Source organism: Arachis hypogaea, chromosome 9 (assembly GCF_003086295.3).
Source record: "Arachis hypogaea cultivar Tifrunner chromosome 9, arahy.Tifrunner.gnm2.J5K5, whole genome shotgun sequence".
Classification (NCBI taxonomy): domain Eukaryota; kingdom Viridiplantae; phylum Streptophyta; class Magnoliopsida; order Fabales; family Fabaceae; genus Arachis; species Arachis hypogaea.
The window spans coordinates 42,816,823-42,830,434 of record NC_092044.1 but is presented as its reverse complement, the minus strand read 5'-3'; the positions used below and the strand labels follow the sequence as shown (position 1 = coordinate 42,830,434).

The 13,612-nt window shown below is 32.3% G+C and overlaps 1 protein-coding gene across 1 annotated transcript; it reads left to right on the top strand.

Moving 5' to 3' along the window:
• Positions 1-8,440: 8,440 nt before the first annotated feature.
• Positions 8,441-13,082, top strand: LOC112710967 (auxin-responsive protein IAA16). The gene is made up of 4 exons (XM_025763475.3): positions 8,441-9,079; positions 11,750-12,154; positions 12,572-12,636; positions 12,746-13,082. The coding sequence occupies exons 1-4, from the start codon at positions 8,742-8,744 to the stop codon at positions 12,787-12,789; spliced, it is 852 nt and encodes a 283-aa protein (XP_025619260.1). The 5' UTR covers positions 8,441-8,741; the 3' UTR covers positions 12,790-13,082.
• The last annotated feature ends 530 nt before the right edge of the window (positions 13,083-13,612 follow it).

Below are 13,612 nucleotides of genomic sequence, written 5' to 3'. Positions count from 1 at the left end.
TGTATGCTTCCTTTCTATCCTCTAAGCCATTCCTGTCCTATAAACCCTGAAAACACTTAACACACATATCACGGCATCGAATGGTAATCAATGTGGATTAAAATTAGCAAATTTAAGGACAAAGAAGCATGTTTTCAATCACAGCACAAAATTAGAAAGGAAAATGTAAAACATGCGAATTATATGCATAAGTGTGAGAATAATGGATAAAATCCACTCAATTCAATATAAAATAAACTGTAAAATAGCAGTTTATCAATCTCCCCACACTTAAACATTAGCATGTACTCATGCTAAGCTCAAGAGAAACTATAAAAGAGTGAAGAGGAATGGTTGAATGTATGAAATGCAACCTATCTATATGAATGCAACTAAATGTTAAATGCTTCTACCTACTTGGTTAAAAGTAAATAAACTTTTAAGAACAAACATAACTGGATTCCACTAATTTAAATCTCAAAATAAAGTACAAGTAGACTTGCAAGAAGAAAGCTCGTGAAAGGCGGGAACAAAGAATCAAGCATCGAACCCTGACCAGAAGTGTGTACACTCTGATCACTCTAGTGTTTAAGGTTCGATTCTCTCAATTCTCTACTAATCTTGCTTTCTAAGACATGCTCTTTTTCTATCAATCAACAAAAATTTAATGCACAAATACACATATCAAGAGGTTTTTTCAAGGGTTGTAATGGGATTAGGATCAAAGTAGGATTGTATTTGGTTAAGTAGACAAAAATCTGAATTCTTGATAAATCCAAACATTCCACCTAACTTAAGACAATCCATGTAATCACAATACAAAATCTAACTACCCATTAACTATATTTACCACATATTCATGCATTTGAATTTGAGTACAACTCATATGCATTGCTACCATCATTTATTTTGGGGCATTTTGTCCCCTTTTATTATTTCCTGTTTTTCTTCTTTTTTTTCTTTTATTTATTTTTTTCTTTTTTTTTTATTTTTCTCAATGCATACTATTAAGGTATTGAATTCATAAACATGTCCTCAACATTCTTTTCACATTTTTACAAAAAGTATACAATACCTAATTCTCAAACCGAATGTTCTCAAACCCAATTTTCCCACACTTAATTCATGAGCACTCTCACTAGTCTAAGCTAACCAAGGATTCAAATTAAGGACATTGTTGTTTTCCACTTAGAGTTAATGATGTGCTATAGTAAAGAACAAAAGGGGTGAAATAGGCTAAAGATTGGTTTGGAAAAGATAATGAAAGGGTAAGGCCATATGGGTATGTAAGCTCAGTGAAATAAGGCATCAATCACATAAGTACATACATACATTAAACAATAGAAATATAGAATCAAGCAAGATAAAGATCACAATTTTGGAGAAAACAACACACACTAAAATAAAATATTGGTTGATAAAATGCAACCAATCAAATAGGCTTAAAATCTCACTAGTTTTGTGTGTTCGAGCTCTAAACCATGTTCCAAATCAAATATCTTCAAGCAAGTTCAACAAAAATTTTAATTCAAATTAATGAAATGTTCTAAAAAGTTTCTTGAAAAAGAATTCATCACTTCAACCAAGTAGTACATACATGCAAGCAACTAACTACACATGCAATCTATTATGCAATGCAGTAACTAACTACAAAGAAGATTAAACATTGGTGTTGAAAATAAAGTAACTAACCCACAGAAATTGGTATCGACCTCCCCACACTTAAGGGTTGCACCGTCCTCGGTGCATGCAAAGATGTGCAAGTAGACGGGTTGCTACACTGATGCGCTTTCTCCAAAGAATGTGTGGCAGGACTTGTTTGTTGCCCCAATTAGAAGTTTTCCGTTTCTCTTCTTGGTGGCCATCTTGAAAGAAGAGAAAAAGGAAGAAAAATAACCCACAACAAAGATATCAAAACAGATAACATATAGGTGGGTTAATGCCAAATAATAATGAGGTTCTCAACTACATGGTAGCTACAACATGCAAGTAAGACGTCAAGTAAAAACATGAAGGCATATTATAACAACTAGATGCAAGAGGGATAAAAGCATGCAAGTAACAAGCATGAAAAGAATAGCTCAAGCATCAATAGGAACAATAATGATCACATGCAACAAAATAATGAGCGCTTTTATGATGACAATTAATGAATAATATACTCAATACACATGGATTACAAGGGTTGTGAAAAAGAGGCATTAAGGTGCAAGAATAAAATAGAAAATAATTCAAAATACCATGAGAGCGTTTTCATAAACACTTGGTGGGCATATTAAAAATACGAAGTAAGGTAATCAATCCAGGTGTATATGAGACCCAAAATAAAATGTCAATTGTCAAAGCACACCTTATAATACCCATAAGCTAAGAAATAGCAAAGTAATGACCCAAATAAAATTCCAACAACAACATAAAAATGTAAGATAAAAGAATGAAAAAGGAATTATAAAGAACAAAACTAATATAAAATAAAAAATAAATAAATCAGTCAAATGCAATAAATAAAAGAAGAATGAAAAAGTAGGAGATAGGAAGAAAAGAAACCTTAAAGAGAAGATGGAAATAGGGGAATAAATGGGAGTAAGAATGAGAGAAGAGGAGTAGGAAGGAAAGAAAAAAAGGAAAGAAAATTATAGCTGCCGGAGTTGGTGGTCTCCGGTTGTTGTCCGCCGACGGTGGTGAGAGAAGGGAAGAAGAAAGAAGGAAGAAGTAGAAAGAATGAAGAAAGAAGAAAAATTAGGATTAGAGAAAGAAGAGAGGGGTGAGAGAAAAGAAAATCTGGACAGCATGCTGAGTTAAGTGACGCGGCGCATATGATGCACATGCGTCGCCCACGTGTACGCGTGGGTGGAAAAAAGTTCAGGTGACGCGTAAGCGTCGGTCACGCGTACGCATGACCACTGGTCGTGCCAGACGCACGATATTTGCCTAACTCTCTGTTCAAATCATCATTATACGCCAATTTTCAAACCACGCGTACGCGTCACTGACGCTTACATGTGGATTGACAAAATTGCATGTGACGCGTGCTGGTGGATCACGCGCACACGTGGGACTCTCTTTTTTTTTTTTGAAAATCAACAAGCTATCAAATTAATGCCAAACATTATAAACCAGTAAAACCACAACTTAAAGTAAATAAACCTAATTAAAAATAAAAATTCAACTTCTTACCAATAAAAATAAAAGGGAAAATTAGAAAGAATTTACCATGGTGGGCTATCTCCCACCTAGCACTTTTAGTTAAAGTCCTTAAGTTGGACATTTGGTGAGCTCATTGTTAGGGTGGCTTATGCTTGAACTCTTCCTTGAGTCCTCACCAATGTTTGTAATTCCAATAGCCTCCGGGATCCCAAACTAGGCGCATAAAGCCTTCAAGCAAGTTAAAGCAAGTGACAAGGCACCAAGAGTGTCGATTATTCGAATGAATTCTGGGGTCCCAAACCTTGCTTTTACACCCGTCTTCTTGTTTATCATCATTTTTCCAACTGGGTGGCAAGCAATCTGAATTCTCACTGAAATATCCAAACAACTTCCTAGACCTATTCAATCGAGCTTTACACCAATCCTTGCATTTCAACTTGGAGCATGCAACCATATTGAAATTTTCATGACAACTCCAACCACTAACTATCTTCCTCTTACTCTTAAAGCCACAAAGAGCTCTAAGTTGACCATCCATCTCAAGTAAACCATATTCAAGTGGGAAAGTAAAGGTTAAGGATAAGAATTTTACCCACTTGAATGTTGTATTAGATGGTAATGGCTTTGGGAGAGGTGTTTCTAATGATCTTGCAAGCTCCACTCCCTTGTAATCTTATTTGAATTCTTCCACCTCTTTGCAAGCCTTTTCAACTTCAACCGCCCCTTTATCAAGTTCTTCTAATTCTTCTCCGTCACTCAAGTCATAAGTTGGAGGTTGAGAAAAGTCCACCTCAGCATCACCTTCAGATTCACTCGGAAAAGGTTCTTCAAACTCAAGGGGTTTAATTGCAGATGCAAGTTCATCACTAGGAGGATGTGATGTGCGGTCGTCATCATCAAAGGGACTTGTTTCTTGTTCTATTACATCCAATTCTTCATGGAGAACATGCCTTGGAGATTGTGCACTATCCTCCTCAACATCAATTTCAAGCTTCTCAGAGGAATACTCTACCATTCTAGATTCCCATGGAGGTTCAGCATCTCCTACGTTTTCAACCACTTCTGCCTTTTCAACAATTACGGCTTCCTCCAACTGTTCCAATATAAAGCCACATTCCTAATTTTCCACCGGAGTTTCTAATTTCTCTTTCATGCTACGCTCTTCATTAGATTCTTCGCATGTAGCAATGGGAGTACTTTGAGTGTTAAAGTGTAGTGAAGCTATATTATCTACTACCTTGGTCAAGGTAGCTATGAACCCTAATGCCGTCCTTTGCATCTCTCTTTGCTCTTGAAGAAGAACACCAAGAGTGTCATCTATTGGAGGTTCGGGTGGATATGAGGATTCATTGCTTGGGAGGAAAGGTTCATGATAGGGAGGTGGTTCATCTTGATATGGATGTGGCGGTTTAACACTCTCCGTCTTTTTCACTTGTTGCACAACACACTCCAGTCCCTTGTTCTCAAGTTACAATTTGTTAGCCATGAGAGCTTCGTGTTCTTTTCGGCCTTCCTCTCGCTCCTTTTGATGGATTGTTGCTTGAAGTCGGTCCATTTGCTTCCTTAAAATGATCCTGTGGCTCTTGTTCTGCTTGGCTGTCATAAGTAGGATCATAGTGCTCTTGGATTGATGGATATGGACATTCCCCTATGGAGGGTTGTAGTGGAAAGGAAAATTCATCTTGTGGTTGAAAATTCGCATACATTAGAGGTGGTGATTCTTGGAAGTAATTGGGTTGGAATGTGGGTGGTTCTAAGTATGGTTCATATGGCTCATAAGGCTCTTGGTATGGTGGGTAAGGATTACGGTCATATGGGGGTATTTGGTAACATGCGGCTTTTGAGTACGGTGGTTCAAAAGTATGTTGAGGAGAGGGTTCATATGCATATGGTGGGGCTTGTTGGTAACTACAAGGGGATCCACTATAGCTATTGGATTGATATGCATTCTGGAATGGCTCTTACTCATAGTGCGTTGGTCGACGTTGTTGTCAAGAGGGTTGATCAAATCCTTATGGCTCCTCCCATCTTTGATTGTCCCATCCTTGATGCAAGCCTTCATTGTAATCTCCACTTCCTACGACATAATTTGAACCAAACTCATAGCCAAACAGGTGAGAATTCATGGTAACAAAAGAAAATAAAACAAAAACTAATAAGAAATAATGAAAATAAACTCCTAAAACTAAGAACAATTAACAAAGAAACGAAAAGGAACACATATCCACAATATTCACAATAACCAATAATAAGGCACACATTTGCAATTCCCCGGCAACGGCGTCAAAAATTTGACGAAGAAAAAATGTTGGTAAAGATTTTCACAAAAATTATCGCGTTACAAGTATAGTTTTAAACTGACAATTCAACCTCAATCAATATTTAAATTGTTTGTCACTTAAGCAAACCCAATAAAATTAACCAAAGTATTAAACTTCGGGTCGTCTCTCAAAGAATTGCAGGGAAGTGTAGTTATTATTGGTTATGGGAAAGTATATTTTTGAGTTTTGAAATAAGAAACAAGAAAGTAAAAATGGCAAGAGAATAAACTAATAAATAATAAAGCTCTTAGCAAGGATTGAGAATTGGAATTCCTATCCTCATTATCATTTTCAATTGTGATGGTAATTGCAAATTGCTCTCACTTAGTTAACCTCTAATTATTGAAGGAAAGTCAAGTGAGCAAATCAACTTGAGTTCACAAGTCCTAATCAAAGACTAGAGTTAGTGAAGTTCAAGCCAACTAGCAAGTTTCAATCACCAACCAACAAGAGACTTTTGATAATTCAAGAGTCTCCAAATTACTCAATATAAGCTAAGAATATAAAAGTCTAATTTAAAATCCATCCAAACATTTTATCAAACACTTAGAAGACACAAAATAAAAGCTTAGAGAATTAATAAAGGATAATAAAATCTAAATTCAACAAATGCAAGGAATCAATAATAACAAATGAAGAAAGAAGCAATCATAAACATGAAAACATAACTTGCATTAACATGGATTAAAGGAAACAAGAAGAATTCATAAACTAAATTGGCAACATAAAGGAATCAATGATAGAAGTATTACTAAAATACTAGAACAAATAAAGTAGAAGATAACTAAATTAAAGGAAGATTAAACCTGAACCTAAGGAGAAATTAAAAAGAGAAACCTAGACCTAGAGAGAGGAGAGAGCCTCTCTCCTTAGAAAACTACATCTAAACTAACTAATGTGAATGAAAGTATGATTGATTGATTCTCCTTCCAGCTCCACTCTGGAGCCTCTAATATGGATTTTTGGGCCTGAAACGGGGTCACAAAGGAGCCCAGAAATCGTGCCCAGCATTTTCTGTAAATTGCAGCACGTGATGCTCTGTCAAGCGTATGCGTCGCCCATGCGTACACATTGCTTGTCAAAAATCCTGGTCATGCGTGCACGTCAGTCACGTGTACGCGTCGCTTGTCTTCCAGGTCGCGTCGCCCACGCGTATGTGTCATTTCCATCTTTTCAAAACTTCAATTCCTTGTCTTCCTTCCACTTTTGCATGCTTCCTTTCTATCCTCTAAGTTATTCCTGCCCTATAAACCCTGAAAACACTTAACACACATATGACAGCATCGAATGGTAATAAAGGAGTATTAAAATTAGCAAATTTAAGGTCAAAGAAGCATGTTTTCAATCACATCACAAAATTAGAGAGAAAAATGTAAAACATGCGAATTATATGCATAAGTGTGAGAATAATGGATAAAATCCACTCAATTCAATACAAAATAAACCGTAAAACAGCGATTTATCAAAATGCAATTGTAATCATTTGTGTTTAAACTCAAATCTTTTCAAGCTTTTTTTTTCCTGAGACCTCATTCATTTTGTATTAAATATCAAATATTGGTATTATATATATATATATATAATGGATTGGTTATGACATTTTGTGAAATAACATGAATTTAGTGTGGAACATTAATTTTTCATGATTTGTTGTTATAAAAGCTGCACATTTATAATTTTCAACTTCTTACGAATATATATAAAAAATCACAGTACATTTTATATTTTGATATATTTGAATAAAGTGAATTAACTTAAATAGCGTGTAGTAAGAAATTGACAGTAAAATTGTCTCAAATTTTTTAAAAAGATTTTATTGCTATTTTGCGATTTTAATTAATATATTTTTATGTATAAACATTGATATTTATCAACTTTGTAAATTTTTTATATGAAAGTTGTGAAACATTTTAGATAATTACTTTGTAAAAAAGGATAATTTAAATTCAAATAATAATATTTATTAAAATATATTGCTCTTTTATTAAAAATTTATCAATTAAACATGTATAATCTACCTAATTAAAAGTCACTAAAAATATTTCAAAAAGTAATAGAAAATATTTTTTTTTACTGGACTAATAATCTCATATTTATTATCATTTAAATATGAATATAGTGTCTATTTATGAAATATTAATAAATATTATTCACGGCCAGTAAAAAGTATGTCCAATTAATATTATCAAATAAAATGTAACTACATTATTTTATCAGTAAATTAGAGCTTTTTTTCTAATTAGATGCAATTTTAAATTTGTAATAACTAGAGTATTTTTTTTATTTTTAGGTTATCAATAGTTGACACATTTACATAATTGTCTATTAATATAAAAAAAATAATTTTAATAGTTAATTTTAATTATACGTAATAGTAATTTTATTTACTTATTTCCTTATATATTTAGTTAAAATGTATTTTTAAAGTTACTAAAATAAAAAAAAATTATAAAAAAAGATATAAATTAATGTTAACTAAAGCATTAAAAAATATTATTAAAAAAATTTTATATATTGACTTTTTTAATCAGATTGAACATTAATATAACAAAAAAAATAATTAATTAATTTATTTATATACTAAATAAATTAATTCTTCTCACAAATATATATTTTTTTTGTAAGCAAATAATTTATTTATAAATATAATAAAACAGATTATGTACATGATTTATGTGAAGCGGAGATTTTACACTAATTTTTTAATAAAAGAATTAAACGGTCCAATTTTTTATTTATAATTTAAAAAAAGTTATCTTACATTTGTATTTAATACTACCACCTCTGTAACCATGCACGACACACACAGCTTACATATCTAAAATAATGAGCCAATATCTACATACATTAAAGAAAAAAAAAAAAACGAAAGGTATATATTAAAAGTTAAAAGTTATGCGCCCGTGTGGAGCCTAGCATACAAACAAAAGGCAGGCAAGGGCAGAATGCCCCAGAGCCCCAAACTCACCCCTTATATCATTCATCCTCCGTATGACATCACCCATGACGTCAGTCCCGACAAGACCCCAAAACAATTCAACAACTACAATCCTATCCACGTGGCACCATCTTCCCCGTCACTTTCCCTTCACACGCCCTACAAGGCTACAACACCCATATATCCCCAAAACAAAAGAAATAAATAAATAAACAAAACACAGCATCAATTCCTAACATTTTCAAGGAAAAAAAATAGAAAGAAAAAAACTCAACTTCAGTTTTCACTCTTCATCTTTGGGAGAAACATAGAATAAGAAAACTCCCAAGTCTTTATATTATTCTGCATCGTGTTATATGGAGTCAGAGCGAGACAAATACAGCATGATAAATTTTGAGGAGACCGAGTTGCGACTCGGTTTGCCGGGTGGGTCGAACGATGGCGAGTCATCACTAAGGAGCACTTGTACTACAACTGGAAAGAGGGGTTTCTCGGAGACTACTCCGTCTACTGTGGATCTAAAGCTGAATCTGAATCTTTCTTCTTCTTGTTGTTCTTCTTCTCTTAACAATGAATCCGTTTCAGCTTCTTCTGTCAACGTTGACAAGAACAAAGAGAAGAATGGTGGTGCTGCTGCTCCTACTTCTACACCTCCTGTTACTCGTTCTACCGACCCGGCGAAACCACCTGCCAAGTGAGTTTTTCATATACCTTCTTTATTATTTTGTTGGTTACTTGATCTGAATAGGAGGAGGATTGGTAATAAGTACTCTAAAATCTTTAATTTTATTTTTGGGGTTGATTTTCACAATTTTTCTTTTTTTATATTTTTTGGGGTTTTGTCTCGTTAAATCTTTCCTTTTTTTTGTATAATTTTTTAATAAAATCCAGGTAATAATTTATACTACTGGATATTTGCTTGATTTTTTAGGTTTAAATTCTTTGGAAAAATGATAAAAGTAAAAGATAAAAATTTAATGGTTTAGTTTTGTTGGATGTTAGTTACATTTATATTCGTTGAAGATTAGGTGGGGAAAAAATAGATAAAAGGAAACCGGAGGAGAAAAAAATTAGGCAAAAGGAAACCGGAGGAGTTTGCTTTCTGATTTATTTGGTATCTATAGGGAGATTTCATTTCTGATTCCTGTTTTGTTCATGAGATCAAAATAGTTCATGATTTATACAGCATCTAATCTAGGTTTTCTTTTTATCGTAATAATATTATAATTCAACAGCTAAAAGAATTTGATATTTTGTTCAATCTGCCTAGGACATGTGTTGAATAATGATTATTCAACTTGTGCTAGTTTAGAGAGTTGATGGATTTAGGAAAAAGAACAGAAGAAATTAAAACCCATAGATCCATTGTACTTTCAACCCGAAAAAATAACAGAAATTATAGGTGCAATAACAAGTTAAAGTTTTGTTTGTGGTTGAAGCTAAACATTAAATATTATTTATATTACTTGTTCCATAATTTTTCGCAGAATTAATCCTCACATCAACATACTTTAATATATGTGTTTGAAATTGTTAAGAAAGGAAAAAAAAGAAAGAAGAGATTTGTAAAGGAACCGTTTAAAATTCTGAATTTGTTTCAGGAAAAAAGTTTGCAATATTTTTTATTTTTATATTAGTTTTAACAATTATCAGTAGAAATCTTGACTTGAGGTTTAATTTTGATTTGTGGTATGTGAGCATGCCTTTACACAACAAATATTAATGCTAAAATTCCACTTAATTAAGTATAATAATGGGTTGTGTTCTTGGGTGAATTGGCTGGGCTATAGCTCGTTTTTTGGCTACTTCCTTCAAGCCTTCCTTTGAGATGGGTTATACCTCGGCACCTTGTGAACAAGGAGGTGGGCACCTCTAAAAAAATACTTCGATGTTCAAGTCAGTATGTGAATAAGCTTTATTTTTTGGTAACTCAGAGATCGGAAAAGTGAATATCCTACCTTTCTCCTGATTACTTACTTTGATAATGAGAGTAAGTAGTCAGAGGTTAGTCAGAGGTTATTTTCTGTCACTACCGAATTATAGTGATAACATATAGAGGTATACCATAACGATCTGATTTGTTGTTATGATTTTAATAACTGACCTATAATGTATATGCTGAGTTTTTATAGCCAATTTATAACGGTTATATCATAGCTCCCAAGATGAGTCCAGTGATATTTTAATAATCTGGTTGAGGTTGCTAGAATTTATTGTTTAAAGCCCTGAAAGTGAAATCTAGAACAATACTACTAATGCAAGCACATGCGCAATTAATAGATAGACATTAATAGAAGATGTCCATTATATTTAGAAATTAGGTGAAGTCAACCGGTTTGAAGGGCGGGAAAGAAAAGAAAATGTCATCCAGATTATGAGCAAGAAAAAAAGGGTATGAACTATGAAGTATGGTGGTGGTGGGATAAGGCCTAAGTGTCAGGGGTAAGCATGATTTAGTTGAATTTCTTTTTCTTCTTTTTTTCCTTTAGTGGTAGCGTGTGGCATGGTTGGTTGTCGGGTAGACAAAGGAAAAGGACAAGACAGAAGGAATCTTGCTTTATTCATCAACCCAACCATTTGAATAAGTGAATCCAGCAAGACAAAATATTAAAAAGAAAAAAAAGAGAAAAAGAAGAAAGTAAAAAAGCATATGCATCTATTGTCCACGCTCCCCAGTCCCCCGGTCGTGTCACCTAACATATTTCTTCACCCCACTTCCCTCATCCCTATCTCTAACGCTCGCTCGCACTCTAATAATTCTGCTACACTCCATGCTTGCCTTTTTATTTGGATATATTTGCAAATAAGCTTTATACTATTTATTTAATAATTTCGTGGAATCTTCCAAATAATTTATTCTTTGAAGAAAGTAGAGATTAATTTGTTTAATTTAATAAAAATAATTAAAGGCTAATTTAATAATTAAAATTTTTTAAGAAAAAAATTGACTAATCTAATAATTAGCATTTATTCGGTCTTACTTTTATCAATTTGTTTTATTGTTATATGAGTAAAAATGTCTATAAGATAATCTTCTTAACAGAAAATGTTTTTTATTCATAAAAAGTCAAACAATACTTATTAAAAAAAAAACATAAAAGTTAGATTAAAAAAGAAGATAAATATCAAGTATCATGAACTATAAAGAATGTCTATAAGATAATTGATAAATGATAATAGATAAAAAGCATAACTTGAAATTAAAAGAAAAAATGTTTAAGAGGATCAACACAAAAATCATCATTATTTATCATTAGAGAGTCGCGAGACAACTTTTCTTTTTATTTGGCAAAGCAGCTTCAACTTAATTAGCATAATAAGCACTGATTAAAAACAATGTATCGATTAATGTTGCATGGTGTAGGGCACAAGTGGTAGGTTGGCCTCCAGTTAGGTCCTTCAGGAAGAACATAGTGAGCGGGCAGAAGAGCAACAAGGAAGAAGCGGAAAAGCCCGCCACCACCACCGTAGGTACAACTGCAACCGCGACCTCCGCGGCAACAAGCGGAAACGGAGGGGCGTACGTGAAGGTGAGCGTGGACGGAGCACCATACTTGAGGAAAGTGGACCTGAAGCAGTACAAGAGCTACAGAGAGCTGTCAGATGCGCTGGCAAAGATGTTCAGTGGCACCATGATAGAGGCAGCTGTCACTGGGCCCCATCACGAGTGCAAAGGAAATGGCCTCTTCAGCTTCAATGGATCTGACTATGTCCCCACTTATGAAGACAAAGACGGTGATTGGATGCTCGTCGGTGACGTTCCCTGGGAGTGAGTAGCCCGCTCTCTTGTAAAAAATCTCAAATTTACTTATTTTAAAATAATCATAATAATAAATATTAAAAATTAATTTTTAAATTAAAATTATGTATATAAAATATATATTAAAATATAAAATATATTAAAAATAAGTGAAATAATATGTGTGCCAATGAGATATAATTCAGATCACATAGTTTTTTCATATTCATTTAGGATAATATTAAAATTAATTTTTAATTAGTCATTATTAGTTCTTTTTCGTTGTAAAATTATTTTTAATTTTTTTAGAATTAGAATTTAAAATTTAAAATTTGAATTTTAGAATAAAAAAATAGCTTAAAAAAATTAGTTGATATTGACAAAAAAAAATGATTTTTTAGTTAATAATGGATAATAATCACTAATTAGGACCGTTTATTTTTACAGAATGTTCGTAGAATCATGCAAGCGCCTTCGCATAGTGAAAGGTTCTGAGGCAACTGGGCTTGGAGGTTAGTTAGTACTTAGTACCAAATTATTAAACCTCCTTCAACAAATTTTGTTTTAAAACCATATAAAAATGTTCAATTAATTAAATGTCCCTATTTCTACTAATTTCAGTTCCAAGAGCAGCAGCGGAAGAGCAGTGCAAGATCAGAAGCTGAAATCATTTTCTTGTTCTAACCAAGTACGTACAATGCAATCTACTCGGTTGTTCGTCTTCGACGACTCCAGGAAGCACCAAATTGGCTCGAACAAGGTCGAGTCTGATAATATGTTTAATTATTATTATTGTTGTGTGTCTGTGTATGGTATCCTATCTTTTTGTAACTTGCTTAGTTATTTGTGTATTATATATGAAATGAGAAAAATGGTTAGAAATTTGTTAGGGACAAGAAAATAATACTATAATGTGTTTATATGATGATCGCGTTTTTGTTTCCAAGGAAACGGAAAAGGTAAGCTTGTATGATTCGAAAAGATATTCTTAAACTTTTATGAAAAGGTAAAATAATAAAAATAAATATAAAATAAAAATAAAAATAAAAAAATGAAAATACAAACTTATGAAATCCTAAAATGTGCTATATTTATAGAAAAGAAAATAGAAAGAAAGAAAATAAGAAGAAAGAAAATGAAAAGAGAGAAAATAGAAACAAAAGTAGAGTTATTTGTGTGTTATTTGAATCGAAAAAAATAAAAAAATAGAATTTTTTTTGTTTGGATAGAAAAAAATTATAAATAATATAAAATTATATTAATATTTTTATAATAAAATAAAGTATAAATATTTTAATTTATGTTTTATTGTATTTTATAAATATTATAAAATATTATAATTTAATATATTTGATTTAAATTATGTATCAAATACATATATGTTTAAATGTGAATTTATATTATAATAATATATTAAAATTATTAAAATAAATTTATATGGATAATTAATAATAATAATAATAAAAATTATAGATAATATTATAAATA